The 14,118-nt window shown below is 42.9% G+C and overlaps 1 protein-coding gene across 1 annotated transcript; it reads left to right on the top strand.

Annotated features, from left to right (window-relative positions):
• The first annotated feature begins 4,772 nt into the window (after positions 1-4,772).
• ftr86 (finTRIM family, member 86) lies at positions 4,773-13,443 on the top strand. Its single transcript, XM_015976865.3, has 10 exons — positions 4,773-5,382; positions 7,266-7,361; positions 7,443-7,676; positions 7,760-7,922; positions 8,025-8,120; positions 8,238-8,285; positions 8,480-8,524; positions 8,659-8,721; positions 8,805-9,007; positions 13,029-13,443. Exons 1-10 carry the CDS (start codon positions 4,879-4,881, stop codon positions 13,362-13,364), a joined length of 1,788 nt encoding a protein of 595 aa, XP_015832351.3. The 5' UTR covers positions 4,773-4,878; the 3' UTR covers positions 13,365-13,443.
• The last annotated feature ends 675 nt before the right edge of the window (positions 13,444-14,118 follow it).

The following is a 14,118-nucleotide window of genomic DNA, read 5'->3' as shown; positions in this document are numbered from 1 at the left end:
GTGACATTAAAACATTTCACCTATAGGTAGAATGTGTTTTCTACTTTTGAAATTGATATTCTGTCTCCAGATAAAACTAACCTGAACATGGACCCTATTTCACTCTGGAAGCATCAGAGGTGCGGAACGGCAGAGGAACAGTTTATTCACAAGCTTCAGTGGAGTCTAGTACACACCGGGAGAGTCTTGGCCGCGGAACATCTTTCTGGCTGGACTCGCGAGGTCACAAAATCCCTCTATCCAAACCCTTCTCTTTTTTCATGTTATCTTTATAAAAAAGAAGGATTTCATTTAGTATGCTGTGCCCGTCCACTGCCAGAATTAAAGCCTCGTAGTCCGTGCTGCAAAACACACCATTGTACTTCTAGAAAGAAACCTGTAGACGTGCACATAGATATGAAATCCCTTCAATTCAATTCAATTCAATTCAAAATATGCATTAGTCTCATTTTGAAATTTGCCAGACGTTTACACTGAAACATTTCCTGTCTAGACCTATAGGGAGCCTAAGGGTGTTTCTCAACGTCAAGGCGCCTGGCCTTGTGAGGCGATGTCTTGTGAGGCCAGGCGCCTTCCATAATGTCCTTCCATGGTCAAAGAAAACAGTTAAATGGAACACACTTGCATCACCTGACTGTGGCTTCCACGGCTAAGCGACTAACCAACCATAGATAACTTCTTCGGATCAAAAAACATTATTTTGTTTAATTATTCATTGCCCCTGAAGTAGCTGCCATGTATTCTGGGAAATTTTTGACCAAGGCTATAGGCTACAAGACACCTCCCGTGTCGTTGCTCAGCTAGCTAAACAGCTAACAAACAGAGAACAGACGCCTCGGTAGAACATGAACACTGGAACACGTCTTGGTGGTTCCTGATGACGTAGCTCCCCTAGGCAACCGGGGCGGGGCCAAAACATCAGGGCGTGGTTCCTTGTCTATGAGAAACACCCTAAGTCTCCTCCCCTTCCCTCATGGGTCCCCGGAAGCACGATAAAATGAATGCAAGTCAACGGGGCAAAAAGAGCTAAAATTGCGTTTACCCCGTGCGAAAATAAGTGCATTCTTGGTATTAAAATGCTTCTTTAAAATTCACAGACATTATATGTGAAATCCATGGCACATAACAAGCAGAATTAGAAAAAGCGTTTTTAGCCCCGTTGACTTGCATTCGTTTTTTCATTCTTCCGTGGACCCATGACGTGGAAGTAGATGGGCGTGACTTAACTGCAGAACTTGACGTGTCCCAGAAGCAGCTTGCGGCAAGAATAGAGCCTTATCTTATCTTTAGCAGCACAACGGTTTGTGTTTGATTTGTTTGTTTATGACTGGTTCATATTTTGATCCAAACATCCGGTGGTAGAACATGAAATGTTAGTTGGTCACATGTATTCTGTAAATCATGTTATGTTGATGACAACAATATAGGTCATAAAGAGAAATGTGTTTTGTGTTCTTTTGTCACGTTTCACTAAACCTACAGCTGATAACCTTTACTTATTATTACAGTCATGTCTTCATATGCAATATATGATATCCACAAGCACGTGAGGATGTGTTTCAACTGCTAACAGGCACCAGAATTAAAATTGAAAATTAAACAAGTGTGAACTCTAACGCGATATCTTCATCCATAGTCACCCGTGAACTACACATGCAGGAAATTGTGTCCGACTTAAACGCCGGCTTTCAGCCACTCCCCCTGCTGCTTGCGCCTGCTCTCGTCTGTTTTCCAGGCGAGGCGCAGCTCAACTCGAACACGGCCACTGTCACCGTTCAGTTCCAAACTGTTCTCCCATTGGCTGAGCGGTTGCTAGGAGATTATCCTACCAAGTTTCGAGAGAGAGCAGAAAAAAAATCTGTGAGCACCATCGGTGAGCACAAGGAACAGACTTGTGGGAGCGGTTTTGATCCACGCAGAGAAAACATTTTCAAGTGAGAACAACAAATCTGTGTTAGATGGTTAAAATCTGAGCGCAGAAACAAAGATTTGAGGGGAGAACCAAGCCCCCACAATGCGGCTCTAAAATTCAGTCAAACCCGGAAGTATCAAAAATTGCAGTTCCACCCTCATCCACTAGGGGCTAGTGTCAGAAGCGAGCAAATCCTCATTGACTCCCATGTTAAAAATACCAATTTCACAGCAGAAATAAACATGTTTACAGCCTGGTACCAAAACATGTTTTTGGTTTAAATGATCTAGTTTACACTCATGACAACTCTGAGGGGGGTGAATTTTTTCTCACTCTTCTGTTTAAGTCTACAATTCTGTATAATTAATGAGCATCAGACCCACGTGACCACAGAGCTAGCTCCGTGGAAAGGCCTCAGTAGAGCCTCGGTCTGGCTTGGAAACTGCTCCGGGATTTTGAGTCTCTGTGTTTGTGTATTCTTGTTTGGATATTATTTGTGCAGTTGTTGGACAAAATGACTTGCAGTGGCATTAATTGCACTAATAGAGCGTCCAAGGAGTCTCCACTTCATTATTTTGGTAAGTAAAATTATATTTATGTATTTTAGGTCACTGCCGAGCTGAGCTTAGATTTTAACATGTACTGTTTAACCATGAAATGTAAATGTAATACGGTAAAACCCAGTGCATTTAACATAATGCTGCACTTTAGAAAATGGGTTGAAATATAACATGTTGGTGGAGCTGGGTTCCGACTATCGGCGTGTGGAGCTCTCGGGAGACCGATGTTTTCCACCCGGAATGCCGGTTGTTTCTCCCCGCAGCCCGGTCCATCTCTGTCTGATTGCGGCTCCTGATAGCTGTGCGGGCTGACGGCTGGTTCTCCCAGCAGCTCGGCACATCGCTGTCTGATCGTGGCTTCTGTGTGCTGTGCGGCTGCCGGCTTGTGGAGGTCTCGGAGACCTCTGTGTTCCACCCGGTTTTACCCAGCGGTCAGCCCGGCGTATCTCTGACTCAGAAGCTCTGGTGTTGTGCACAGTTAACTCCGGTTGTAGCTAGGTTGCTACCTCCGTTAGCTTAGCTCCCACCTCCGCATTAGCTTTGGGTTAGCTTCAGGTTAGCTTGTAGCTAGTTCGACCGGGTGTCATCAGTTGATCCCAGCCTTACAGCCCCACCCTCAGCTCCTCCTCTCTTCCCTTTTTTGGAATTGTCTGGGCTTGACGGAACCTGTGACACGGTCAAAATGGCGGTGGTGGGCACCTCCCATTTGGGATCAAAAAGTCCAGTATATATGTCGATGGGGAGAACAGAGTATATCTGAAAGAGAGCAGACATTTTCAGTGCAAGCATTGCAAGTTTTGAGCACAAAGATATGAAATCCTGCTCTCAAATAAAAAGTTCATGCTCTTGATATTTGTCATGATAATTCTTCCATAAGTTGATCTGTGAATATCTTGTAAACTTTACTGAAGTCTTTAACCCTCTGGAGGCAGGCGTTGCAGATCAGCTACGTTAAAACCTACCTACCTGGTTACTCCACACACGTGTTTCATGAGCATTTTTAACTCAGAAGTTCCCCTGCAGGACTTGGTTGTTCGTCCTTTTATCACAACTTATTTTGAGCCTGAGAGGGTTAAAGGAGTAACTTCAAGCGATGGCTCTGTGATTAAAGCATATTTAAGTGATTTTAAAACAACAAAATGTATCAAACCGGAAGCTTCTATTTAGGGATCATAAACACAGAGCAATCTCCCCAGTTATGAACCTCACCCCCAGGATGGCTTGTTAGTCCGTGTGGCAGATTCAGCCAGAACATTTAAGCAGCCATGAGCCTGTCTGAGGCTGAATCCAGAACTTCATCGTGACTCCAGGCTCTTCAGCCAGCCCCATCAGAGACCTTTGATTGTGCACAAGCAGGTGACCAGTTCAGGTTTACATGCAGGGTATCCGCGGGTCCTTAAAAAGTCTTAAATTAGCTTTTCCTAATTTAAGGCCTTAAAAGTTCTTAAAAATGACAAATAATCCTTAAATCCAGTTTCCAGAGGTCTTAAATTACCAAAGACCCAATAAACAAGATTCTTTTATTTCTATAAAAATTTCGTGAATTTCTAGTTAGTGTTCAGCATTTTTTGTGTATGACGTGCGCGTAAGCGGAACCGTACGCAGTCAGTTGGTTGTGAAAGGGGGCTATTTTCTAGATAAGCACATTAGCTGGTTAAGCTAGTGGGAGCTTGCGCCATGGGGAAGGGCAAGTTTAATGGTAACTGGATGGTTAATCCCACATTCGCGACGTGGTTAGCACCGGTTCCAGGCAATAGCTGGAAATTATCGCTTAAATTTAATTTTTAAAATAGCTTAAATTTGGTCAAAGTGGTCTTAAAAAAGGTCTTAAAAAGTCTTAAATTTGGCTCCCTTAAATCTGCAGATACCCTGTACATGGGAGCAGAAGGAAGGAGAGAGCGTTTCTGAAATCCAAATTAACGTAACATAAGACCAGAGAAGGCAGATCCTTTCATAATTTAGTGATTAGATCAGCAGAAAAATTCCAGATGTCGTCACTGATCCTCTGCGGTAAAAAGCAACTCAACTTGTTTTGGTTTTTCCACTGAATGATAAATGCAGCCTGTCTATGATAAACACTTGTTTATCATTTTATTAGTAAAATGAGTGCCTTGATCAAATAGATTCTGATTTTATTTTTGCTGAGTGGATTAGTGTAAAAGTGTAAAACAACAACAAATAGAACAGATCTTATCAAACACCAGTGACACATCAGAGGAACTCCTCACTGCACCTGTTTGGCCAGCCCCGCCCCGCCCCGCCCCGCTCCAGTATGTGGTTCATCTGGACCAGCTTTTCAGCCCTTGTGTGTGTTTCCTTTGAGAGCTAGTCCCGTGTTTTAAACTTGTTGAGGATCCTTTGGGTGATCCATACATCCGGGCAGAAGTCTTATTTGTTCTAGCCCAAATGGCCTCGGCTTGGGTTGAAGAGGAGAGCTTTGCTTGCTCAGTTTGTTTGGAAACGCTAAAGGACCCCACCACTCTACCATGTGGACACTCCTACTGCCTGACATGTATCCAGAAACACTGGGACAAGGGAGGCAGCAACGGTCCGTACACCTGCCCACAGTGTAGGCAGGTATTTCACCCTCGGCCCTCACTGGCCAAGAGCACTTTACTTGCAGAAGCCATGGAGAAACTGAGAACCAACAGCATCAAGCGAGGTTCCTTCAAAGGAGATTCCTCACCATCAGAGCCTGTCTATCTGGAGGTCCTGCCAGACATTGGGCCCAGGAAGGGCAGTGTGTACCCTCAGCTCCCCTCAGTGGAAATAAGACTTTGTCCTCAGCACAAGCAGCCACTCGACCGTTTTTGCCATGAGGACCGGGAGTGTGTTTGTGTGGTCTGCTGCCAACATGGACATCAAGGACACCATGTGCTTAAACCCCAAGAAGAAAGAATGACGAGACAGGTATGCAACTTAATGGTGTGTTTTATGTCTGACGGACATTTGAAGTTCAGTTCAGATTATTTCTATATAGTTTAGTCGTTTCAAAGGATTTCACATAGTAAACATTCCAATATGCCAATTAGTTAGTTTCCCATGTAAGGAACCCAGCAGGTTGCATCGAGTCACTGACTAGCGTCAGAGTCTTTACAGCAATCCTCATACTAAGCAAGCATGCAGCGACAGTGGAGAGGAAAACTCCCTTTTAACAGGAAAAACAGGCTACAGGAAGGTGAGGACATGAGTTGAAGCAGGAAACGCAGCCAGACACATTTGACCAATATTGACAATTCAAAGGAAGAGTGTGGATGACGCAAAGTAAAAACATCTTTTCAAGCAGGCTCTACAAATGTTACTGTGTGATTGTCTCAGCTTTTCTTAGTTGTTTACCTGTAAATAGTTGTCTGTAAATATTTATACGTACCGAGTAAATTTTTATTTAAAGTATGTTTTGCACTCTGTTTTGTGGTAAATAGTTAAAAGTTATTTAAAGGGATACTATGCAACTTTTTCATGTTTTAAAATACTTTTCTTGAGCTAGTTTGTACTAAAATGAGCCTTTTCAGGGTTAATGACCCCACCGCCCTCTGTAGCCACAACAGCACACCTACACCTTCAGAGTGGCGGTCCGCTGTTTAGCTGACATACCCGGTGCTGCAGTCTGCTTCCAGCAGGTTTCCTGCGTGTTTTAGATCACGAACACATCTGATATGTTTGATTTAGTGATGCATCCCTTCTGTAGATGCTAATGACGGCTGGGGAGATGTTTCGCACTTCAATAATGACACATTTTACATCATTTCTGGTGATAAATAAATAAAAACAAAACAAAAATATGTGAGGAGCTGTTAGCCGAAAGAGCCGGTTCTCTTAACAGAGCCGGCGTTCCCATCACTACTCCACACACCTGATGAAGTACATTCTATGTTAAAGAAAGTAACATGTTAAAGGTATAGCAGAGGAACTAGTTTTTCCGGGTGGATCATCTGAACCATTGGTCCGCATTACTGTAAATCAATCAGTGGTTCCCAACCTTTTATGACCCGTGGACCCCCTGTGCTGTTTTCTCGTACCAGAAGTCTCCCTTTAGTCAACTTAACAGTGTGCACAAGTATAACTGGGTGTTCTCATGCACAGTTTTTCAAAACGTGGAGAGAGCTGTTCTTCCGTGAAATTCAGAAACCTCCTCCGCCATGCTTTTAATATCAGGAGAATGTCTAGTGGTTGGCAGCAGTGTGCTAGCTGATGGCCCCCTCCTGGAGGCCAGCAAACACCAGTGCAGCTTCTCCTGGAAAGAACATATTTGGAGAAAACATAAAATGAATGGGATAATATGAGAGCGAAGTGCTCGGTTAGGAACGTATGGAACATTCAGATCACTGATGTATGATGGATCTTGATTATTAAGAGCTTTATATGTGAGAAGGAGGATCTTAAAATCTATTCTGAATTTAACAGGTAGCCAATGTAGGGAAGCTAAGACAGGAGAGATATGATCTCTCTTTTTAATTCTCATCAGAACTCTAGCTGCAGCATTTTGGACAAGCTGAAGACTTTTAACTACATTCTGTGGACTTCCTGAGAGTAATGGATTACAGTAATCCAGTCTTGATGTGATAAATGCATGAACTAGTTTTTCAGCATCACTCCTGGAAAGGATGCTTCTAATCTTAGCAATATTCCCAAGGTGGAAAAAGGAAATCCTACACTGACGGTCATCACAGGTGAAGGTTTTCTTGATGGCCTAACTTGCCATGCTGCAGTGCTTTTACATGTGTGGACATCTGTTCATGTCTTCCTGTGTCTTTGGCCTCTTTAATGGCCAAACCACATGTGTGTTTGTGTAGAAGGAGCTTGTTCAGATGCAGGGGGAGGTGCAGAGAAGGATCCAGGAGTCTGAGAAGATGCTCAAGGAGCTCCCACCTGCTTCTCGCCAACACAAGGCCTGTAGACAAGATCCCTTCTGTGGTTCAGCCTCCTGACCTCCATTCTAACAACTCTCTTCTCTTCCTGTACACTTCTAGGCCTTGCTTCAGGCTCTGGAGAAGGAAAGTTCAGACTTGTTCCCTGAGCTTGTAAAGATCTTGAATTACACAGGAACTCAAGTTGGTGAGCTCCTCAAAACCCACGAGATAGCCTTTTGCAGCCAAGTGGAAGGGCTGATCCAGGGTCTTCAACAGGAGGTGGCACAGCTCCACTGGAGGAGTAAGGAGCTGAGCGGGCTGGCTGACATGAAAGATGATGTCTGCTTCTTGAAGGTAAGAATCAACCAAAACCAAAAAATATATACAGCTAGGGTCTGATCATGTGACTGATGTGACATTTTATTCTATTTTGGAAGAATTTCCTCACTACTGAGCCACTACATCAGACAGGCATCCCAGGAGAGTTGGTGCTGAGTCAACAAGAAGCCACGGTGGCCTCCATCCGCTCCATCCTGAGTGAGCTGCAGGAGTCGGTTCAGGAGCTCTGCAAAGTCAGTCTTGCTAAGATTGGTAAAACAGGTCAGACACCACCACCCCCTCAGGGGAAGCTGTGCCCCTCTCCTGTACAGGTGACCAGCCTGTCACAACTTGCATTAGTAAAAGTTTCCATTTTGTTTTTAGTGAATTATGAGGCAGTGGGTTCATCTCCCGTTGCTGTCGGAGCAGAAGGACCAGCACTCGCCTGTTATTCTAGTCAGGCCACTCCACGAGACACAGGTGTGGTGACTTCCCTCAGCTCAGTGTGACTGCACAAACCAACCCAGGATGGAGTTTGGTTTAGGGGGGAGTAAGAAAGGCTAATCTCAGACATGTCTCGCCCTTTTTCAAATGCAGTATATGAAGGCATAATAAGTCCTCCCCCGTTGCCTCCTCGCCCTCTAGGTAAGTCATGAAAAACTGAATGCAGGTGAAAATCCTGCAGCGGATTCTTTTACTCGGTCCAGCTGTGATTTTCTTCACAGAGTGTGAGCCTCCGATGTTAGGCGCTTGTTTTGGTCATCATGGTATGATCGGGACAGCATGAACTGTTACTGACAGGCAGTTGTTTCTGTTTGTTCTTTTCTCTTGACGTGAAGCTTCAGCGCCTCCTCCTCCTCCTGACTTTCCCCTCCAACCTCAAGGTAAATAAAATATGCAGCTCATGAATCACTCTACCCTTTCCCTGAAGAACTGAAGCTCTGCTGTAAACAGTCTGCAGGTTTTTCACTGGGTTACCTGATACTCATGCCTTATTATTATTATTTTTTGCTTGTAGCATCTGGACGGGCTGCTGGGCTTAGGAATCCAGAGCCAAAGACAAGAGCAGACATGTTAAAATGTGAGTTTATTCTTTTGTTGTTCAAATCAGAATAATGAACACAACCTTTATATCCAGAGACTTCACAGCATCTTCTCCTTCAGTCCGCTTTCAGCCTACCTTTGACCCCAACACTGTGTACCGCCACATGAAGCTGTCAGAAGATGGCCATAAGGTCACAATGCGTGCTGAGAATCTCCACCCACCGGACCACCCTGAGCGCTTCCACTTCTGGAGACAAGTTCTCTGCAAAGAGCCGCTGGCAGGAAGTCCTTACTACTGGGAGGTGGAGTGGACTGGTCAGAAGGTGAATTCTTAAACACATCCATTTGAAACATTTTGCTGAGTGTTAACTCAGCATAAATGAGTACACCCCCTTTAAAGTACAAATGTAATCAGCAGTTCAAAGAACAAAAGAACAATTTCCAGAATTTTCACAAGGCTGGTTTATTGAACACGTGTTTAACTCCATAACATGAAACTAAGACTAATAATACAACTTGGATCACAAAATATTCAGTTTTACTAAAACTAGTTGAAGCAGAAATGAATCCACCCCACAACAAAAACGACTACATCTAGTATTTAGTGCGAACACTGTGGTTTTCAAAGATTCACCAAGTTTTCTAGGCGTGGAATGAACAAGAGGGCGACATATTTTAGATTTTCTTTACACCTTCTCATCAGAGGATGCTCCTGTCACGATGTTAACTGCCGTGGAAGGCCTTGGTTGCACTTCCATCCTTAAATGTTTGAATCCCTTTTGCTACAGTGTTGTGACTGATATGTAAAGCTCTGTGGATCTTAATGTAGTCCTTATCTTTTTTGTGTAAAGAAATAATTTCCTTTCTCAGATTTTGACATTTCTTTTCCTTGTTGAGCCATTACTGATAACATGAAAAATGGGAAGGGCTTTTCTTTAAGTAATGCCCCTTTTCAATTCAATTCACCTTTATTTACAAAGCACCAAATCACGACAAGAGTCGTCTCAAGGCACTTCACGTAATAAACATTCCTATACAGGTCAGTTCATTAAGCCAATCAGTAAAATGTGTCCTATATAAGGAACCCAGCAGGTTGCATAGAGTCTCTGACTAGTGTCAGTGACTTTACAGCAATCCTCATACTAAGCAAGCATTTAGCGACAGTGGAGAGGAAAACTCCCTTTTAACAGGAAGAAACCTCCAGAGAATCCCGGCTCAGTATAAGCAGCCATCCTCCACGACTCACTGGGGATGGAGAAGAAGAAGAAGAAAATATCATTTCTATAGCGCTTCTCAAGATAAAAATCACGAGGCGCTTCACAAAAACAAAAAATGTAAAACTATAAAAAAGAATTTAGAAAATGGTTAAAAATATATTTCAAATGAGCAAAAAGTAGACAATTGTGATTAAAAAAGGGAGCACACACACACACACACACACACACACACACACACACACACACACACACACACACACACACACACACACACACGCAACATGTATACCAAGTAATGTGTCTATAGTTTTATTGTGATGTCTTAGTAAATATTCTATTTGGTGAGAGATAAACTTTATAGTATTTATCCTAGTGGATCTATAATTAAACGGGTAAACTAGCAGTAGCACATCCAACGTCAGGGAAAGCAAAAAGTTATTATCAGGAGAGGGAGAATGTTTAAGTGGATAGCAGCAGTGTGCTAGCTGATGGCCCCCTCCATGAGGACACCACAGCTCAGCAGAACGTCATTGTAGCTTCTTCTGGGGAGAAAAACACTTAGAGAAAAAATAAAGTTAACAGCTGAAATAGCAGAAAATAATACAGTTAAAGAGCAGACTGTAGAAGAAAGTAAAGTGTGGAAAGTGGTCAGTGTATCCTCCAGCAGTCTAAGCCTATAGCAGCATAACTACAGAGAAAACTCTGGATAATCTATCCTATTTAGATGGAGGCATGTTGGAGTCAGGGCAAGGGAGAGCCGTCTTTACCGACTGTACACTCCACCTCCCTCTACTCCCCCACTTGTCCAGATTTAGGCTAACATCAGATTTTAACCATAGGCCCTATCAAATAAAAATGTTTTAAGCCTATTCTTAAAAGTAGACAAAGTGTCTGCCTCACGGACTAAGGCTGGGAGCTGGTTCCACAGGAGAGGAGCCTGATAACTAAAAGATCTGCCTCCCATCCTAATTTTAGATATTCTGGGAACCACCAGTAGACCTGCAGTCTGAGAGCGAAGTGCTCGGTTAGGAACGTATGGAACAATCAGATCACTGATGTATGATGGAGCTTGATTATGAAGAGCTTTATATGTGAGAAGAAGGATCTTAAAATCTATTCTGAATTTAACAGGTAGCTAATGTAGGGAAGCTAAGACAGGAGAGATATGATCTCTTTTTTAATTCTCATCAGAACTCTAGCTGCAGCATTTTGGACAAGCTGAAGACTTTTAACTACATTCTGTGGACTTCCTGAGAGTAATGGATTACAGTAATCCAGTCTTGATGTAATAAATGCATGAACTAGTTTTTCAGCATCACTCCTGGAAAGGATGCTTCTAATCTTAGCAATATTCTGAAGGTGGAAAAAGAAAATCCTACAAGCCTGTTTAACCTGGGATTTGAATGACATGTCCTGGTCAAAGATAACATCAAGGTTCCTTACTTTGTTCTCAGAGATTAATGTAATGCCATTCAGGTCAGGTGATTGACTAAGCAATTTCCTGCCTCCATCTAAATAGGATAGGTTATCCAGAGTTATCTCTGTAGTTATGCTGCTATGTGCTTAGACTGCTGGAGGACAAACCGACCACTTTCCACACTTGACTACTTTCTTCTACAGTCTGCTCTTTAACTGTATTATTTTCTGCTATTTCAGCTGTTAACTTTATTTTTTCTCTAAGTGTTTTTCTCCCCAGAAGAAGCTACAATAATGTTCTGCTGAGCTGTGGTGGCCTCATGGAGGAGGCCATCAGCTAGCACACTGCTGCTAACCACTAATACATTCTCCCTCTCCTGATAATAACTTTTTGCTTTCCTTGACGTTGGATGTGCTACTACTAGTTTACCCGTTTAATTATAGATCCACTAGGATAAATACAATAAAGTTTATCTCTCACCAAATAGAATATTTACTAAGAAATCACAATGTAACCATACACACAGTGTGTGTGTGTGTGTGTGTGTGTGTGTGTGTGTGTGTGTGTGTGTGTGTGTGTGTGTGTGTGTGTGTGTGTGTGTGTGTGTGTGTGTGTGTGTGTGTGTGTGTGTGTGTGTGTGTGTGTGTGTGTGTGTGTGTGTGTGTGTGTGTGTGTGTCTGCTCCATCCCCAGTGAGTCGTGGAGGATGGCTGCTTATACTGAGCCGGGATTCTCTGGAGGTTTCTTCCTGTTAAAAGGGAGTTTTCCTCTCCACTGTCGCTATATGCTTGCTTAGTATGAGGATTGCTGTATAGTCACTAACTGTATAGTCAGTGACTTGATGCAATTTGCTGGGTTCCTTATATAGGAAACATTTTTCCTGATTGGCTTAATGAACTGACCTGGAATGGAATGTTTATTATGTGAAGTGCCTTGAGACGACTCTTGTCGTGATTTGGCGCTTCATAAATAAACTTGAATTGAATTGAATGTTGGAGGCAGGGCAAGGGAGAGTCGTCTTTACCGACTGTACACTCAACCTCCCTCTACTCCCTAACTTGTCCAGATCTAGGCTAACATAAGATTTTAACTATAAGCCCTATTAAAAGTAGACAAGGTGTTTGCCTGAAGGACTAAAGCTGGGAGCTGGTTCCACAGAGGAGGAGCCTGATAGCTAAAAGATCTGCTTCCCATCCAATTTTTAGATCTTCTGGGAACCACCAGTAAACCTGCAGTCTGAGAGTGAAGCTTAGCTAGCTAGTTAGCTTTTATAGTCACCTGTCTGCTGGACACCTCTTAATAACCATATTTGGTCATGCTACATCTTCAGCATGTTAAGGAACTCCCTGGGTTTTTCCCGAATTAAAAAATTTTAAACGTTCACAGTGAGATGGAGACACTGGCTGCCTAAGTGCAAAAGAACCAAACAAGTTGCAGAGGTTATGAACACGGTCGCCTGGCGGATCGAGAGAGCAGCCGTGAGGCAGATAGACGGCACCCCCCTTTTTGCCAATTCCTTTAAATACAACCCCAGTAACTCAACTGCCTGCCTCTGGACTGTTGGCTCATTATTATTCCTGTTTTTATAATATAAATTATTCATTATACTTTTATTGTCAACCTCCTGACTTTTTGAAACATAAATCTGTTACCACAATAGCATCAGGATTTTCTCACTCCTGACTGGTTGTCCTACGTCCTCACCATGCAGATCACCATTGCTGTTGCTTACAAGGAAATGAAGCGCAAATCGTCTGATGATCAGAGCCGCCTGGGCCACAACGCTTTGTCCTGGAGCTTGTACTGGTCTGGAAATGGCTTCTCATTTTGGCATAACAACCAGGAGACACTCCTGGGCTCCCCTAAAGCCAAGAGGATCGGTGTGTATCTGGACCAGCACGCTGGAGTTCTGAACTTCTACAACATCATCAACAACCAGGCTGTTCTCATCCACCACTATAAGACACAATTCAATGCTCCGCTGTACCCAGGATTCCGGCTGTGGGCTGGGATAGGAGATACACTGACTGTCTGCCAACTAGACTGAGATAGAGAAATAGATTTTGTTTAACTAGATCCTGAGTGTTTGGAAGGATTAAACAATAAAGAATATGCCCTTGAATGTCTTTTTGTTGCATAAAAACAAAATTAATTGTATTTAGACATATTCTTGGTGAACTATCTACATTGATGCCACACACACATTCCAGATTTTATTAAATCAATAAACATAAATAAATACATGTATTTTGTTTTTGTTGAACCTTTTATTTTTGATGGGACAAATGAAGCCCAGGCTTCAAGGCTTGTACTGAGCACAAAATTGGCATGTCTATGAAGCCTCCATTTTAAGCTTGCCTCATTTCACATAAAACCATATGACTGGTGACCAACGACCTCGTTTTACCTGGGTCACATGACTGGTTTATTTACTGTGCCACTTTTCAAAATGAAAACACCCGAAACCCACAGAATTTTGTGTATCATTATTTTTTTTTCCTTCCAACATACAGTGCTCTGCATATTTTATCAGTTGTGTAACGTCCAGCAATGGTCAGTTTTATGTACAGTTTGACCTTTCAACATCTATTCAACATCTGGTCAAACAGGAGACAAGACTGCATGTGTTCCCTTTAAATGAGCCTGCCTTCATACCAGCTGGAGCTCACAGACTCTTTGAAAGGAATGTTATGTCTACAATGACGGCAATGTGGTTTCACATGTTTATGTGGGGAGGTCATAACATCTGCACTCGCACCATGACAAGTAAGGTTACGTTAAACTCTGACACCCAGTCAGAA

This window comes from Nothobranchius furzeri, chromosome 13 (genome assembly GCF_043380555.1).
Source record: "Nothobranchius furzeri strain GRZ-AD chromosome 13, NfurGRZ-RIMD1, whole genome shotgun sequence".
NCBI lineage: Eukaryota > Metazoa > Chordata > Actinopteri > Cyprinodontiformes > Nothobranchiidae > Nothobranchius > Nothobranchius furzeri.
The sequence above is the reverse complement of the archived record's forward strand: the minus strand, read 5'-3'. Positions and strand labels throughout refer to the sequence as shown.

Coding starts and splice junctions, on each gene's coding strand:
- ftr86 (XM_015976865.3), top strand. CDS start 4,879: ATGGCCTCGGCTTGGGTTGAAGAGGAGAGCTTTGCTTGCTCAGTTTGT. Junction 5,383..7,265: donor AAGAAAGAATGACGAGACAG/GTATGCAACTTA, acceptor GTGTTTGTGTAG/AAGGAGCTTGTTCAGATGCA. Junction 8,722..8,804: donor AAGAGCAGACATGTTAAAAT/GTGAGTTTATTC, acceptor CTTCTCCTTCAG/TCCGCTTTCAGCCTACCTTT.